The sequence below is a fragment of the Heterodontus francisci genome, chromosome 30 (genome assembly GCF_036365525.1).
Source record: "Heterodontus francisci isolate sHetFra1 chromosome 30, sHetFra1.hap1, whole genome shotgun sequence".
NCBI lineage: Eukaryota > Metazoa > Chordata > Chondrichthyes > Heterodontiformes > Heterodontidae > Heterodontus > Heterodontus francisci.
In genome coordinates, this window is record NC_090400.1 from 54995917 (window position 1) to 55009200 (window position 13284).

General features: G+C 45.5%; 1 protein-coding gene across 1 annotated transcript in view; it reads left to right on the forward strand.

The window, feature by feature from the left end:
• The window catches only part of gdpd1 (glycerophosphodiester phosphodiesterase domain containing 1), a 62566-nt gene continuing 49282 nt past the window's right edge, over positions 1-13284 (forward strand). The window contains exon 1 of the mRNA XM_068010699.1: positions 1-352. Coding sequence (XP_067866800.1) covers positions 217-352 — 136 coding nt within the window. The 5' untranslated portion in view covers positions 1-216. The remainder of the gene's footprint in view (positions 353-13284) is intronic.

Consider the following 13284-nt stretch of genomic DNA (forward strand, 5'->3'; position numbering starts at 1 on the left):
ACCAATGGGGGTGCACTCGCGGCTGCCGGCGTCTGTCCTGACCGGCTCTGGCCGGGGGGGGGATGCAGATTGAGAGAGGGAGGCTGAGAGCTGGAGTCACTGTGTGTCCCCCCATCCTCATTCTTTAAATATTCCCACCTATAACTGTTTATCCTTGAATTTTTTAATATATAAATAGGGGGAAGAGTGAGTGGAAAGGCTGCCACTGAGGAAGAAATGTCAGCTGCGATTTATATTCTCTCCACTCTGGGCGGCTATGTGCTCACCTCGGCTTTGCTCTTCAAGTGCCCAAGCCTGCTGCACAGCAGGAAGAAACAGAGCTTCAAGTGTCGGCATATCTCCCACCGCGGAGGTAAGTCTCCTCTCCCACCTGAGTGTTGCTGTGTGGGCTTCTATGGTGCTTTTAACAACAGATTCATTTCTGCAGGTCTTCAATTAAAGGGGTTTGTTCAGTCATTTTGTTATTGGTCCTAAATCCATACGGTGTCACTGTTAAATGACAAGCCTTTAAAAAAAATTTGTGTTGGTGTCAACTGATCCTGAGGGGATGGTGAAAGCCTTTTTTCACATAGGTTCTGGCGGCCACTGCAGCTTCCCCTCATCCCCTAGCAACAAAAACACACACACTCTGTATCCCGGTGGGAATTGGGAGCTGCTTTCCCCCCGCCCCCTCCCCCAGGCTGCAAACTGCGGCTCACAGTCACTGGCAGTTCTCCCGAAGCAGCAGCTCCTCAACCTTGTTCTTTGCTACGTCTCTCCCCAACTCCCAGGCGATCTTAATATGATCCCCCCACCCCCCCCCCCCCGTTCCCTATTTGTGGAAATTGGAATATTGATGTTTTTTTCATCCCCCCCCCCCCCCCGACTCGGTTGACGCCATATTATCTACAGATGATAAGTGGTGATAAAATCATTCAACCTGTCACAAACCGTGTGCACAGTTTGCACCGTCATGGTCTGTACCTAAATATAATCCGAGGGTGATGAGTCAATCATCAGAGGCAAGACGTCTCAAGAGACAAAACTTGAGAGATTTCTCTCGGGTCCTTTCATCCAGCAAAACTTTACAATAATCGAAGGTTACTGTTTACATTTTTTTATGCTGAGATTCTCCTGTTGGTTTCAGGCAGATTGCAGTAACAAGCAGAGCCACACAGACTAGGACTATCCCATGTTTGATTCTTGGTTTGTAGTCTTATTAGCTGTTCTCACCTGGGCTGACTGTAGCGGTGCCTCTGTGCCCTTGGTCGGCTGGGGAGAGGGGAAATTAGTCGGAAAGGAGCATCAGTGACACTCCCTATCCAAAGTGCATGCATCAGGAAAGGATGAGGCTTGGCTGTGCCGTCCCATGTGTTTAAATCTCTGGCAGTCTTTATTGTATTGGCTAAAGCCCCAAGGAATTCTCAGTGGGCAGAACAGGGAGTAAATTGTAGCCACATAATCAGGAATAAATGGATGCTATGTTAAAGAGGAAATATTAAGAGGGGTATTGAAAAGCTTTGTCAAAGTAGGTTTTAAAGAGCATCTTAAAGGAGGAGAGGGATTTGGAAGATCTTGGGGTCTAGACATGGAATTCCAGAGTGGGGGTCTAAGCAGCTAGCTATGGCTGTCAGTAATGGGCAAGGGATGTGGTTGCGATGGGTGGGGGCGGGGCGGGGCGGGGGGGCGTTGGCTGCGGTGCAGAGAATGCAAAGAAGACTAACTGAGACTTTGGAAGAGTTAAAGGCCTGGATGAGATTAGAGATAGGAGCAAGGCCATGACTAGTGTGTAACCATTTTAAATGGGAGACATTGGGAAATTGAGCCAATGTAGGTCAGCAAGGACAGGGGAGGTAAGTGAACAGGACTTGGTGTGGGCTAGGGTACGAGCAGCAGAGTTTTGAATGAGCTGAAGCTTATTGAGGTTGGGAGGCCGGCCAGGTTAGCATTGGAACAGTTGAGCTTGCAGATGACAATGGTATGGTTGAGGGTTTCAGCAGCAGATGAGTTGAGGTGGATAGTTTTACAGAGGTGAAAGTAGATGGTCTTTGTGATGGAGGTGATATGAAATTGGAAACTCGGCTCAGGGATCAAGGATATATTGATGGAAGACCATCAGGAAAACCAGCAGATACCAAAATGCAAATATCAATTGGGACAAGGGCTTGCATTTGTCTTCTAGATGACAATTCATTGTCAAAGCATTATGGGCTATGCCTGGTCATTGTTTTCATGAGGATTACACAGCTTTGATCAGTTTCCAGGCAAATCACCATTCCACTTAATCATAGAATGGCTACAGCACAGAAGGAGGCTATTTGGCCCGTCGTGTTCATGCCACCTTTCTGTTAAGAACAACTCACCCAGTCCCACTCCCCTTGCTTTTCCCCATAGCTCTGGAATTTTTTTCTCTTCAGATAATTATCCAATTCCCTTTTGAAATCCTCAATTGAATCTGCCTCCACCACACACACAGGCAGTGCATTCCAGATCCTAACCATTCGCTGCGTTAAGTTTTTCCTTGTGTCACTTTTTTCCCATTCAGCTTAAATCGGTGTCCTCTGGTTCCAGATCCTTCTGCCAATGGGAACAGTTTCTCTCTATCTACTCTGTCCAGACTCATCATGATTTGAACACCTCTATCAATATTCACCCCTCAACCTTCTCTTTTCTAATGAGAACAGCCCCAGCTTCTCCAATCTATACTTGTAACTGAAGTCTCTGATCCCTCGAACCATTTTCATAAATCTTTTCTGCACCCTCTCCAATGTCTTCACATCCTTCCTAAAGTGCAATGCCCAGAATTGGATACAATACTCCAGTTGAAGCGGAACCAGTGTTTTATAAAGGTTCACCATAACTTCCTTTTTTTTGTACTCTACGCATCTATTTATAAAGCTCAGGATCCTGTCTGCTTTATTAACCATTTTCTCAACCTGCCCTGCCACCTTCAATGATTTTTGTGTATATACCCCAGGTCCCTCCACTCTTGCACCCCCTTTAGAATTGTATCCTTTATTTTATATTGCCTCTGCTTGTTCTTCCAACCGAAATGTATCACTTCACACTGGTCTGCATTAAAATTTGTCTGCCACATGTTTATGTCTTCCTGAAGGCTATCACTATCCTCCTTACAGTTCACAATAATTCCAGGTATTGTGGGCACACCCAAGACTGGGTTATTAATAAATATCAAGAAAAGCAGTAGTCCTAATGGGAACCCCACTATATACCTTCCTCCAGTCCGAAAAACAACCGTTTACCACTACTGTATTTCCTGTCAATCAGCCGACTTTGTATCCATGCTGCCGCTGTCCCTTTTATTCCATGGGCTTTAACTTCTACTCTTTCATCCTTAAGGATTCCATTCCTTAGCCAGTGTTCATTCACCTTGGCTGTAACTGTATTGATCCCATATGGTATTGTGGCACAGCACATTGGAGAAACAACACTGTGCTGTGGATTGATTGAGTATAGGTTCTGACCTCGCTCTTCCCTGTACAGTAAGGTATAAATTGCAGCTAAACTTCTTGAGTGGTCCTAAGTGGAAGTTAAGGGCAGGAGAATAACCTGTGGTAACTTGTATATCTCAGCTTACATTCATTATTCATATGTGAGAGTTAGTAGGCTATTTGACAGTGGGAAAGGATGGATAGGAGGTTGTTGAAAGGCTGGGCAATGTTCCTGGCAGCATCCCAACCCAGCCAAGCCTTCCAAAACCAACACAACCCAACCCAAGGTTTTGAGCTAAACTGAGATCAGCCAAATCCACACAGACTGCAAGCTTTCCAATCAGTATATAAATCAACCAATTACTAGACATACTCGTTGAACTATCAAAGTAATCCCAGTGAATAATCTAAATTGTCATGTTCGACAGACAGAGTTTTGCTGGCTACCTTGGATCATGGAGAAATTGCACCGACCTTCGTATTTTATCTGTGGTAACTCACCTTCCCTGGTTCACTTACCAGCAAAGGCTTTTGGAGCTTCTGAAGTGCATCAGTTGGGTGCATGCTCTTCCTGGAATGGTGTTTTGCCATACAGGTGAGAGGATTCTATGTTGAGTTAGTTGATCTCTGCAAAGTGGCAGTGAAACACTATTTCTTCTGGGCTCCAGAGAGTTGGTTGTGGGGGGAGGGTGTAAAGCAGAGGATTTCTGAAGTTTCTCGTTCTGCACTGGGAGATGTTGAGCCTGTATGGACATTGGGTGAGGTTGGCATGGAGCTTAGCTATGAAGCTCCCCCCACGCGCCCCCCCCACCAACCCCAACTTCCAATGTCAAGTATTGTGCTAACCATCACTGTTTAGGTTCACATTTCATGATTTATCCTGTGCTCCTAACCCAGGTACAAGTCAGTGCTTAAGTAGCTATATTTGAGTCAATGCCTACAACAGATGAGTAATGTGGGGAGTGGGGGAACAAATTAAACATTGTCTTTGCTCCAGTTTAACTGCTGAAGGGGTGCATGCAGTTTATCCCTTTGAAATATATCCAGTTTCTTGCAGAGAATGTAGCTTTGTTCTGGTGGGGGCTTAGCTGCAATCCATACCTTACTGTGTGGGGAACAATGAAGTCTCAAAATTGAGGGACAAGATGGTAGTTAGTCAGTCAGTGTCTTAATGTTCACGAGGGCATCTCCCCTCACAAACCCAGACTGTGATCCCTTAATCAGTTGCAAACCATGAACCTGGGAATCGAGCATCTGTGCTTTTAATGATCGTACCGAGAAGATTATGCACCAGGAACAATCATTACTAACTTGGGAGGATTATTTGCACAATTGACTGATTCTGTATTTCTGCCAGCCTCAGCTGTGAAGTGCAATATATGATTTCAATTGCCTAATCAGTAACTCAGCCGAATAACATGCAGTGAGTGAAGTCACACATCTGAGTGTGACATCCAACCAAGGCCATCAGATAGAAGGGAAAGGGGTGGGAGGGGGGGATTGGACAGAAAAGTATTAGGATACTAGAATTATTTGTCATTTAGTATCTGGTTGGATTAGACAATTACGTACCTCACAATTTTCACAATACCATAGTTGTAAAGGTAGAATGATTGAGATGCAAATATGAGATATCACATTTAGTAAGTATAGTAACATACTGGTTCTATTATATAAAAAACCACAAAGTGCTGGAACTACTCTGGAAGTATCTGTGGCGAGAGAAACAGAGTTAATGTTTCAAGTTGATGATCCGAACAGTGGTTCTTACTGGACTAGTTTTTTTTTTATTTGTTTATGGGGTGTGTGCGTCGCTGAAAAGGCCAGCATTTATTACTCATCCCTAATTGTCCTTGAAAAGGTGCTAGTAAGCTGCTGCCTTGAATGCTGCAGTCCATGTGATACAGTCCACAGTGCTTATTTGACTTTTCTGCAGTTTGATACAACTGAGTGGCTTGCCAGGCCATTTCAGAGGGCAGTTAAGAGTCAACCACATTGCTGTGGGTCTGGAGTCGCATGTAGGCCAGACCAGGTAAGGATGGCAGATTTCCAGATGGATTTTTATAACAATCTGGTAGTTACCTGGTCAGCATTACTGAGACTAGCTTTTAATTCCAGATTTATTTAATTAACTGAATTTAAAATTCCCCAGCTACCATGGTGGGATTTGAACTCCTCTCCGGAGCATTACTCTGGGCCGCTGGATTACTAGTCCAGTATTATTACCGCTATGCTACTGTCCTCAGAGACATGGACTAATAATCCAGAGATTGGTTCTACATGTGACTCTAGACCCACAGCAATGCAGTTGACTCTTAACTGCCCTCTTGTATCAAAAATCACTATTTTGGACTGCAGCAGTTCACAAAGGTAGCTCTTTTCAAGAGGGATAGCAATGGGCAGTAAATTCCGGCTTTGGCAGTGACATGCACATCCTGTGAGTGAATAAATAAAAAATCTATTGGCTTGCAAGGTGGGAAATATTTGAATGGCTTTTACCCTACGTGTCGTGTGTGTAATGCACAGGATACTTACGGATGTGGGAAAGCCATTTACCCCATCTTAGTTCATCCATCCACAGAGATCCTGATGCCACCTCTCCCCTGTCATTGTAGCATCCAGTTGTTTCATAAATGATTCCAGTGTTTTTTGCCTAAATTCCTCCATCGTGGTGGGGGTGGGGGGGGGGTTCACACTCTTCATGTGAGGAAGAATTTCCTGACCTCGTTCCTGAAAGAACACAGGGGTGATATTGGACTTGGGCTGGGTTGTAAAATGTGACATTTCATTGTCGTCTGTCTGATAATCAGTTCCACTGAAGACAATTGTACTGAGTATTGGAAGGACATATAACTGGCATTAGGTGCGATACTCCCTATTTCGTAGCCTCATCCAAATCGATTTTCACCACCCGTTCCCCCCTATCTGTAGTTTGAATCTGTGTCCTCTTCTACTATCAGTTTAATTAAAAATAATAATCCAGGTCAACTCTTTTCTGCACCATTAATAATCTTGCATCCTTCTATAAGATCATCTCCCAAAGTTGTCTCCTACAGACTGAGAAATCTAAGTTTCTCCAGTCTTTTCTCAATCCTCGGACTCCTGGCACTGAACTTGTGACAGCTCTAGTCGGCATTGCCACCAGCGCTTAAATGTTTCTTGTTTAATAAAAGCAGAATACTGCAGATACTGGAAATCTGAAATAAAAATAAGAAATGCTGGAAATACTCAGGTCTGGCAGCATCTGTGGAGATGTGTATCTCCTTCTCTCTCCCCAGATGCTGCCAGACCTGCTGAGTATTTCCAGCATTTCTTGTTTTTATCTTAAATGGTTATTTCCTTTCTTGGCCAACAGAACCGGGTGCGATGTTGCATGGTGTGATCTGACTGGAGCATGATACAGTTTGATCATAACCTCCGGTTCTGGCTATATCATTGGGTCATAATGGCACAGAAGGCGGTCATTCAGCCCATCAAGGCCATGCTAGCTCTCTGCAGAGCAATCCAGTTAGTCCCAATCTCCCGCTCTATTCCTGCAGCCCTGTAAGTTTATTTCTCTCAAATGCCCATCCAATTTCCTTTTTAAATCATTCAATGTCTCTGCTCCCACCACCTTCATGAGCAGCGTGTTCCAGGTCATCACCACTTGCTACATTTAAAAGAAGTTCTTCCTCACATGCTCCCCCTGCAACTCTTGCCCACGACCTTTAATCTGTGTCCCCTAGTTCTTGTACCATCAGCTTATGGGAACAGCTCTTCTTCGCTAACCTCATCTAAAGCTGCCAGAATCTTGTACCCCTCGATCAAATCTCCCCTCAGTCTCCTTTGCTCCAAGGAGAACAATCCCAGTTTCTCCAACCTAACCTTGTAGCTAAAATCCCCCATCCCTGGAATCATTCTGGTAAATCTCCTACCCCACAGTATATATGGCCATTGTACTGATGGTGTCTGCCCTGTTCCCAATGCTGTTGCTTTTGGGCTCTGAAGACTCGTACACCTCTCTTGTCGCTTATGATAAATCCTAACTAAGCATTTTAAGTACACTTCAGTATTGCGTTTGGAACTTACGACTGCTGAATAACCGAGAGCTGCTCCTCCTATTCAGATCCGTGCCCCTGCCTCGCACACTGCTCCCTGGTTTAAAAGGCAGGCAGGTGGCCCATTCTTAGCCCTCTGCCAAGCTCCGCCAGAAATCAGCAGCTGTGTGTGTGTGAGGTCAGCTCGGATGAATTTGCTTTCTGATTTCTTCTTTTTCTGCCCCGTGCTGGGACAGCCCCTGCTGAAATCGGGAGGTTAGACCCCTCCCCTACGCACCCCACACAGGGGCCACCAGTATATCTTTCTACCATGCTGCTTGTTTGGCTCTTATCCGGGGGGTTTTTTTCTTTCTCTTCTTGCATCCAGCTCTCTCCTGGAGGTTGCTGCCTCCTGAGTGGGGGATGGAGACTGCCCTCCAGCATCTCATCCAAGTAGCCTTTCCTCAAAGATGACTTTAGGCAGTGAGCATAAGCAGGTTATTTAACATTTGGGGGCTTCACATGTCAGCCCAATCATATCTGCACCTGCCATCCAGCCAATCAAAAACAGGAACTAAGGTTCAATTCTATTCTTCGCCCCCCACACCTCACCCCCATTCCTCTTGCCATGGAGTGGGAGCAATGAAGGTTCACTAGATAGATTCCTGGGATGATAGGGTTGTCCTATGAGTAGATATTGAGTAGAATGGGCCTATATGAATTGAAACATGGGATTGTGAGAGGTCTTGCCAGGTTAGATGCTGAGAGGCTGTTTCCTCCTGGCTGGAGAGCCTAGAACTAGGAAGCATAGTCTCAGGATAAGGGGTCAGCCATTTAGAACTGAGATGAGGAGAAATTCCTTCATCTCAGAGGGTTGTGAATCTCTGGAATTCTCTACCCTAGAGAGCTGTGGTTTCTCAGTCATTGAGTAAGTTAGACAGAGATTGCTAGTTTTCTGGGAATTGAGAGATTTGGGGATAGGGCGGGAAAGTGGAATTGAAGTAGAAAATCAGCCATGACCGTATTGATTGGTGAAGCAGGATCAAAGGCTCTTATGTCCTATTCTTGCTCTTATTTGCAATGTTCTTAAACCATGTCTGTTTCTCCCCCTTCTTGCTAACTCAGGTTATTTGAGGCCAATTGTAACACCCTACTGCTGTCTAAGATCAGCACGTACTGTGGGTTAGTCATTTGGTGTCAGAAAGGGGTGGTTGTTCATTCCCTGTTGTGCAATTTTTATAGTGTTAAATGATTGTGATTGCAGATGCTGGTCACAAGGATTCAGTCAAAAGTTCAAGGTCTGCGACTGTCCTTGATCCCTTCAAAGACCAGCAGAATGTGGTCAGGGCAGGTCTCCTGGGAAAATTCCACAAGTAAAAACTGCAACTTGCATTTATAAAACACCTTCAGTGTAGAACAAAATGTCCCAATGTAGATTTACATGGATGTCAGGCAGGGCTAAAGTGTGGCTAGTCGAAGAGACTTAGCTGTCGGCAGGAAAAAAAACAGAAGCGTAAGGAGAGAGCCAACTGTGTAACAGATCCGACAACCAATTTTATCTGCAGCGCCTGTGGAAGAGTCTGTCACTCTAGAATTGGCCTTTATAGCCACTCCAGGCGCTCACCCATTGTCTCTCGAGCCAAGGAGGCCAAAGAAGAAGAAGAAGAGCATTTTTTAATAAAAGTGTCGGTCAAAGAAGGCGAGATTAGGAAATGGATTTTGAAGAGGGTCTTCAAGGGAGAGAGGGAGGCAGAGAGGTTTAGGGAAGATATTGCAAAGCGTGGAAGCTAGACAACAACGTACGAGGGCCGGAGAGGAGTAAGAAAGAGTTTAGACGCTGAGAAAAGAGTTTGGGGATGGTTGTAAGACTGAAGGAAGTTAGAGCTTGACGGGTGAGGCCGTGCAAGGATTTTAATGCTAGCATGACGGTTTTAAATTTGAAACATCAGGGAACCCAAGAGCCGATGTAGGTCAATGAGGAAAGGGTAAGTTAAATATTTGAAAGAGATGAGGTCAGTAACATTTTGTAATGTTTGTTTTCTTTCAATATACATTTTCCCTCCCATTTTCCTCCTAACATCTGGTTGTACTGACTGCTGGTGTTCCAACATGAGGAAACTAATTGAGAAAATCTGTGTGGGTGAGTTATCCATTTCCCCTTGACATTCAACGGCATTACCATCGCTGAATCCCCCACTATCAACATCCTAGGGGCTACCATTGACCAGAAACTGAACTGGAGTAGCCATATAAATACCATGGCTACAAGAGCAAGTCAGAGGCTAGGAATCCTGAGGTGGGTAACTCACGTCCTGACTCCCCAAAGCCTGTCCACCATCTACAAGGCACAAGTCAGGAGTGTGATGGAATATTCTCCACTTGCCTGGATGGGTGCAGCTCCAACAACACTCAAGAAGCTCGACACCATCCAGGATAAAGCAGCCTGCTTGATTGGCACCCCATCTACAAACATTCACTCCCTGCACAGTGGCAGCAGTGTGTACCATCTACAAGATGCACTGCAGCAATGCACCAAGGCTCCCTAGACAGCACCTTCCAAACCTGCGACCTCTACCAACTAGAAGGTCAAGGGCAGCAAATGCATGGGAACACCACCAACTGCAAGTTCCCTTCCAAGTCACACACCATTCTGACTTGGAACTATATCGCCATTCCTTCACTGTCGCTGGGTCAAAATCCTGGAACTCCCTTACTAACAGCACTGTGGGTGTACCTACCCCACATGGACTGCAGAAGTTCAAGAAGGCAGCTCACCACCACCTTCTTGAGGGCAATTAGGGATGGGCAATAAATGCTGGCCTAGCCAGCGACGCCCGCATCCCTGAATGAATAAAAAAAACCCCATGGCCAACACACACGAGACAGCATCCCAGCAAAACTCTGTGCTCTCAGGAAACAGCCAAGAAAATTGGAGACAAGGGCACAGGAGAAATAAAGAATTGAACAGATCTTGGTCAATAATTCCCTCAGCACCAGACGATTGTTCCTGGGATTTTTCCCTTTCCTGTTTCTTCAAGAAGATTATAAAGCTCATCAACATGGTGCAGTCTCGTCCATAGCAACAGGAGAAGGCCATTCAGCCCTTTGAGCCTGTTCCACCTGCCATTCAATTAGATCATGGCTGATCTATATCTCAACTCCATTTACCCATCTTTGCTCTGCAACACTTAATGCCCTTACAGGTCAGAATGGCTCCTTCTGTGCTGAAGCCATTCAGCCTGTCATCTCTGTGCCAGCTCTCTGGAAGAGCAATTTGCCTAAGTCCCACTTGCTAACTTTTCCCCATAGCCCTGTAAATTATTTCTCTTCTGATAATTATCCAATTCCCCTTTGAAAGCCTCAATTGTATCTGCCTCCACCACACACTCGGGCAGTGCATTCCAGATCCTAACCACTTGCTGCGTAAAAAAAAAAAAATGTTTTTCCTCATGTCGCTGTTGCTTATTTTACCAGTCACCTTAAATCAGTGTCCTCTGGTTCTTGACCCTTCCACCAATGGGAACAGTTCCTCCCTATCTACTCTGTCCAGACCCCTCATGGTTTTGAACACCTCCATCAAATCTCCTCTCAACCTTCTCCTCCAAGGAGAACAGACCCAGCTTCTCGAGCCTGTCCACGTAACTGAAGTTCCTCATCCCTGGATCCATTCTCGTGAATCTTCTGCACCCTCTCTAATGTCTAACAAAAGTCAGTCAATCTCAGTTTAGAAATTTTCACTCGACCCCCAGCCTCAACAGCATTTTGGGGAAGAGAGTTCCAGATTTCTGCTACCCTTTGTGTGAAGAAGTGTTTCCTGACATCACCGCTGAATGGCCTGGCTCTAATTTTAAGGTTATGCCCCCTTGTTCTGGATTCCCCCCCCCCCCCCCCCCCCACCAGAAGAAACTATCAGCTCCTTTAATCATCTTAAACACTTTAATTACATCACTCCTTAATCTTCAACACTCGAGGGAATACATGTCCAGTGTTTGCAACCTGTCCTTATAATGTAACTTTTTTAGTTCTGGTGTCATACACCACTGACCCTCCACCCCCTTCACCTTGTTCCTTTTTTGTAGTCCCCAGTTCAATACCTGCTCTCTGCTGAGGGCTAGACAGTGGGAACTCTGGCTGCTTTTTACTCTCCCTTTACTTTCCTCCCACAACCTGTCTCTTTCTGCAGGCAGTTTTCGATCGGAGTCATGGGATAGCCCTCGGCAGAGGGAGTGTTGCTAACCCAGCTATGTCTTGAGGCCAATTGTAGCATCCCCCCGTATTTCAGCTAACTTGCTTCAGCTAACTCAGCACTTAACTGAGAATCAGTCATTTTACATGCGGTGGGTGGGAATCGGGGTTTTTGTTTCCCTGTAAATTGCACAATGATCTGTCATAGTTGTAACTGTGGGTTCTGATCACAAGGAAGAGTCAGCAGTTCCAGGTCGACCACGGGAATGGGTCCTTCATTCGCGATACAGATCAGCAGAGCTTGTTTCCTGGTAAAATTGCACCAGTGAAACTATTTAACATTTCAAACCAAGACAGAGCAGTATCACTCACTCGTTTTTAAATTCAAATAAAATTCTCCCTCCCACATAAGGCGCTATTAGGGCAAATGGCCAAAAGCTTGCTCAAAGGGATAGGTTTGAAGGAGCGTCTTGGAGGAGGAAAGTGAGCTGGAGAGATGGTGAGGTTTATGGAGGGAATTCCAGAGCTTAAGACCTCGGCAGCTGAAGGCACGGCCGCCAATGGTGGAGCGATGGAAATCGGGGATGTGCAAGAGGCCAGAATTGGAGGAGCGCAGAGATCTCGTCGAATTAGGGAGGGGTGAGGCCATCGAGGGATTTGGTCGCCCATACATGGGTACAGCCAAGAGCCCAAGAAAGGTGTGGATGAAGATGGCCATTCAGATCACCTATCGAGAAAGACCGTACAATTCCTGCCCCACCTGAGTCGTAGCATTAGGCAGTGTTCGGGAGCAAGAACCCCATTTGTCTTCCTTCCCTCCCAGTTATCCTTCAGGTCAACTGGAGCACCCACCCATACCTGTCCTGAGTTCAGCTAACTGGTCACCCTGTGTCTGGTTATGAGAAGGGGGTGGGGGATGGTGGGGGTGAGAATAGGAAACTATTTTCTCAACTGCGATGCTATTACGCAACCGTGTGTGCATGCGATAGCGTAGCCTCTGATCATGAGAACCTGTCAGCAGTTCAAGATCTGCCACAGCACTAGGTCCTTACACTCGAGACAGATCAGCAGGATGTGGTCAGGGAGAATCTCCCAGCAAAACTCTACTGACACTGTAATATTTCAAAAGAAAAAATGTTTGGCCCATAGCATTTTGTTTTCCTAAAAGAAAAAAATCTCAGTGGTTCCACTGATTAATTAAACCCTGCAAACTACAAATGTCCCAAATTCAATCATGCATACGTACGAATTAGGAGCTGGAGTAGGCCACTCGGCCCTTCGAGCCTGCTTCGCCATTCAATAAGTTCATGGCTGAACTGATTACTCCACATTTCCACCTACACCCGATAACCTTTCACCCCCTTGCTTATCAAGAATCTATCTCTGCCTTAAAAATATTCAAAGACTCTGCTTCCACTCCCTTTTGAGGAAGAGAATTACAAAGACTCATGACCCTCTGAGAAAAAATTTCTCCTCATCTCTGTCTTAAATGGGTGACCCCTTATTTTTAAACAGTGACCCCTAGTTCGAGATTCTCCCACAAGGGGAAACATCCTTTCCACATCCACCCTGTCAAGACCCCTCAGGATCTTATATGTTTCAATCAAGTCGCCTCTTACTCTTTTAAATTCCAGCGGATACAAGCCTAGCCT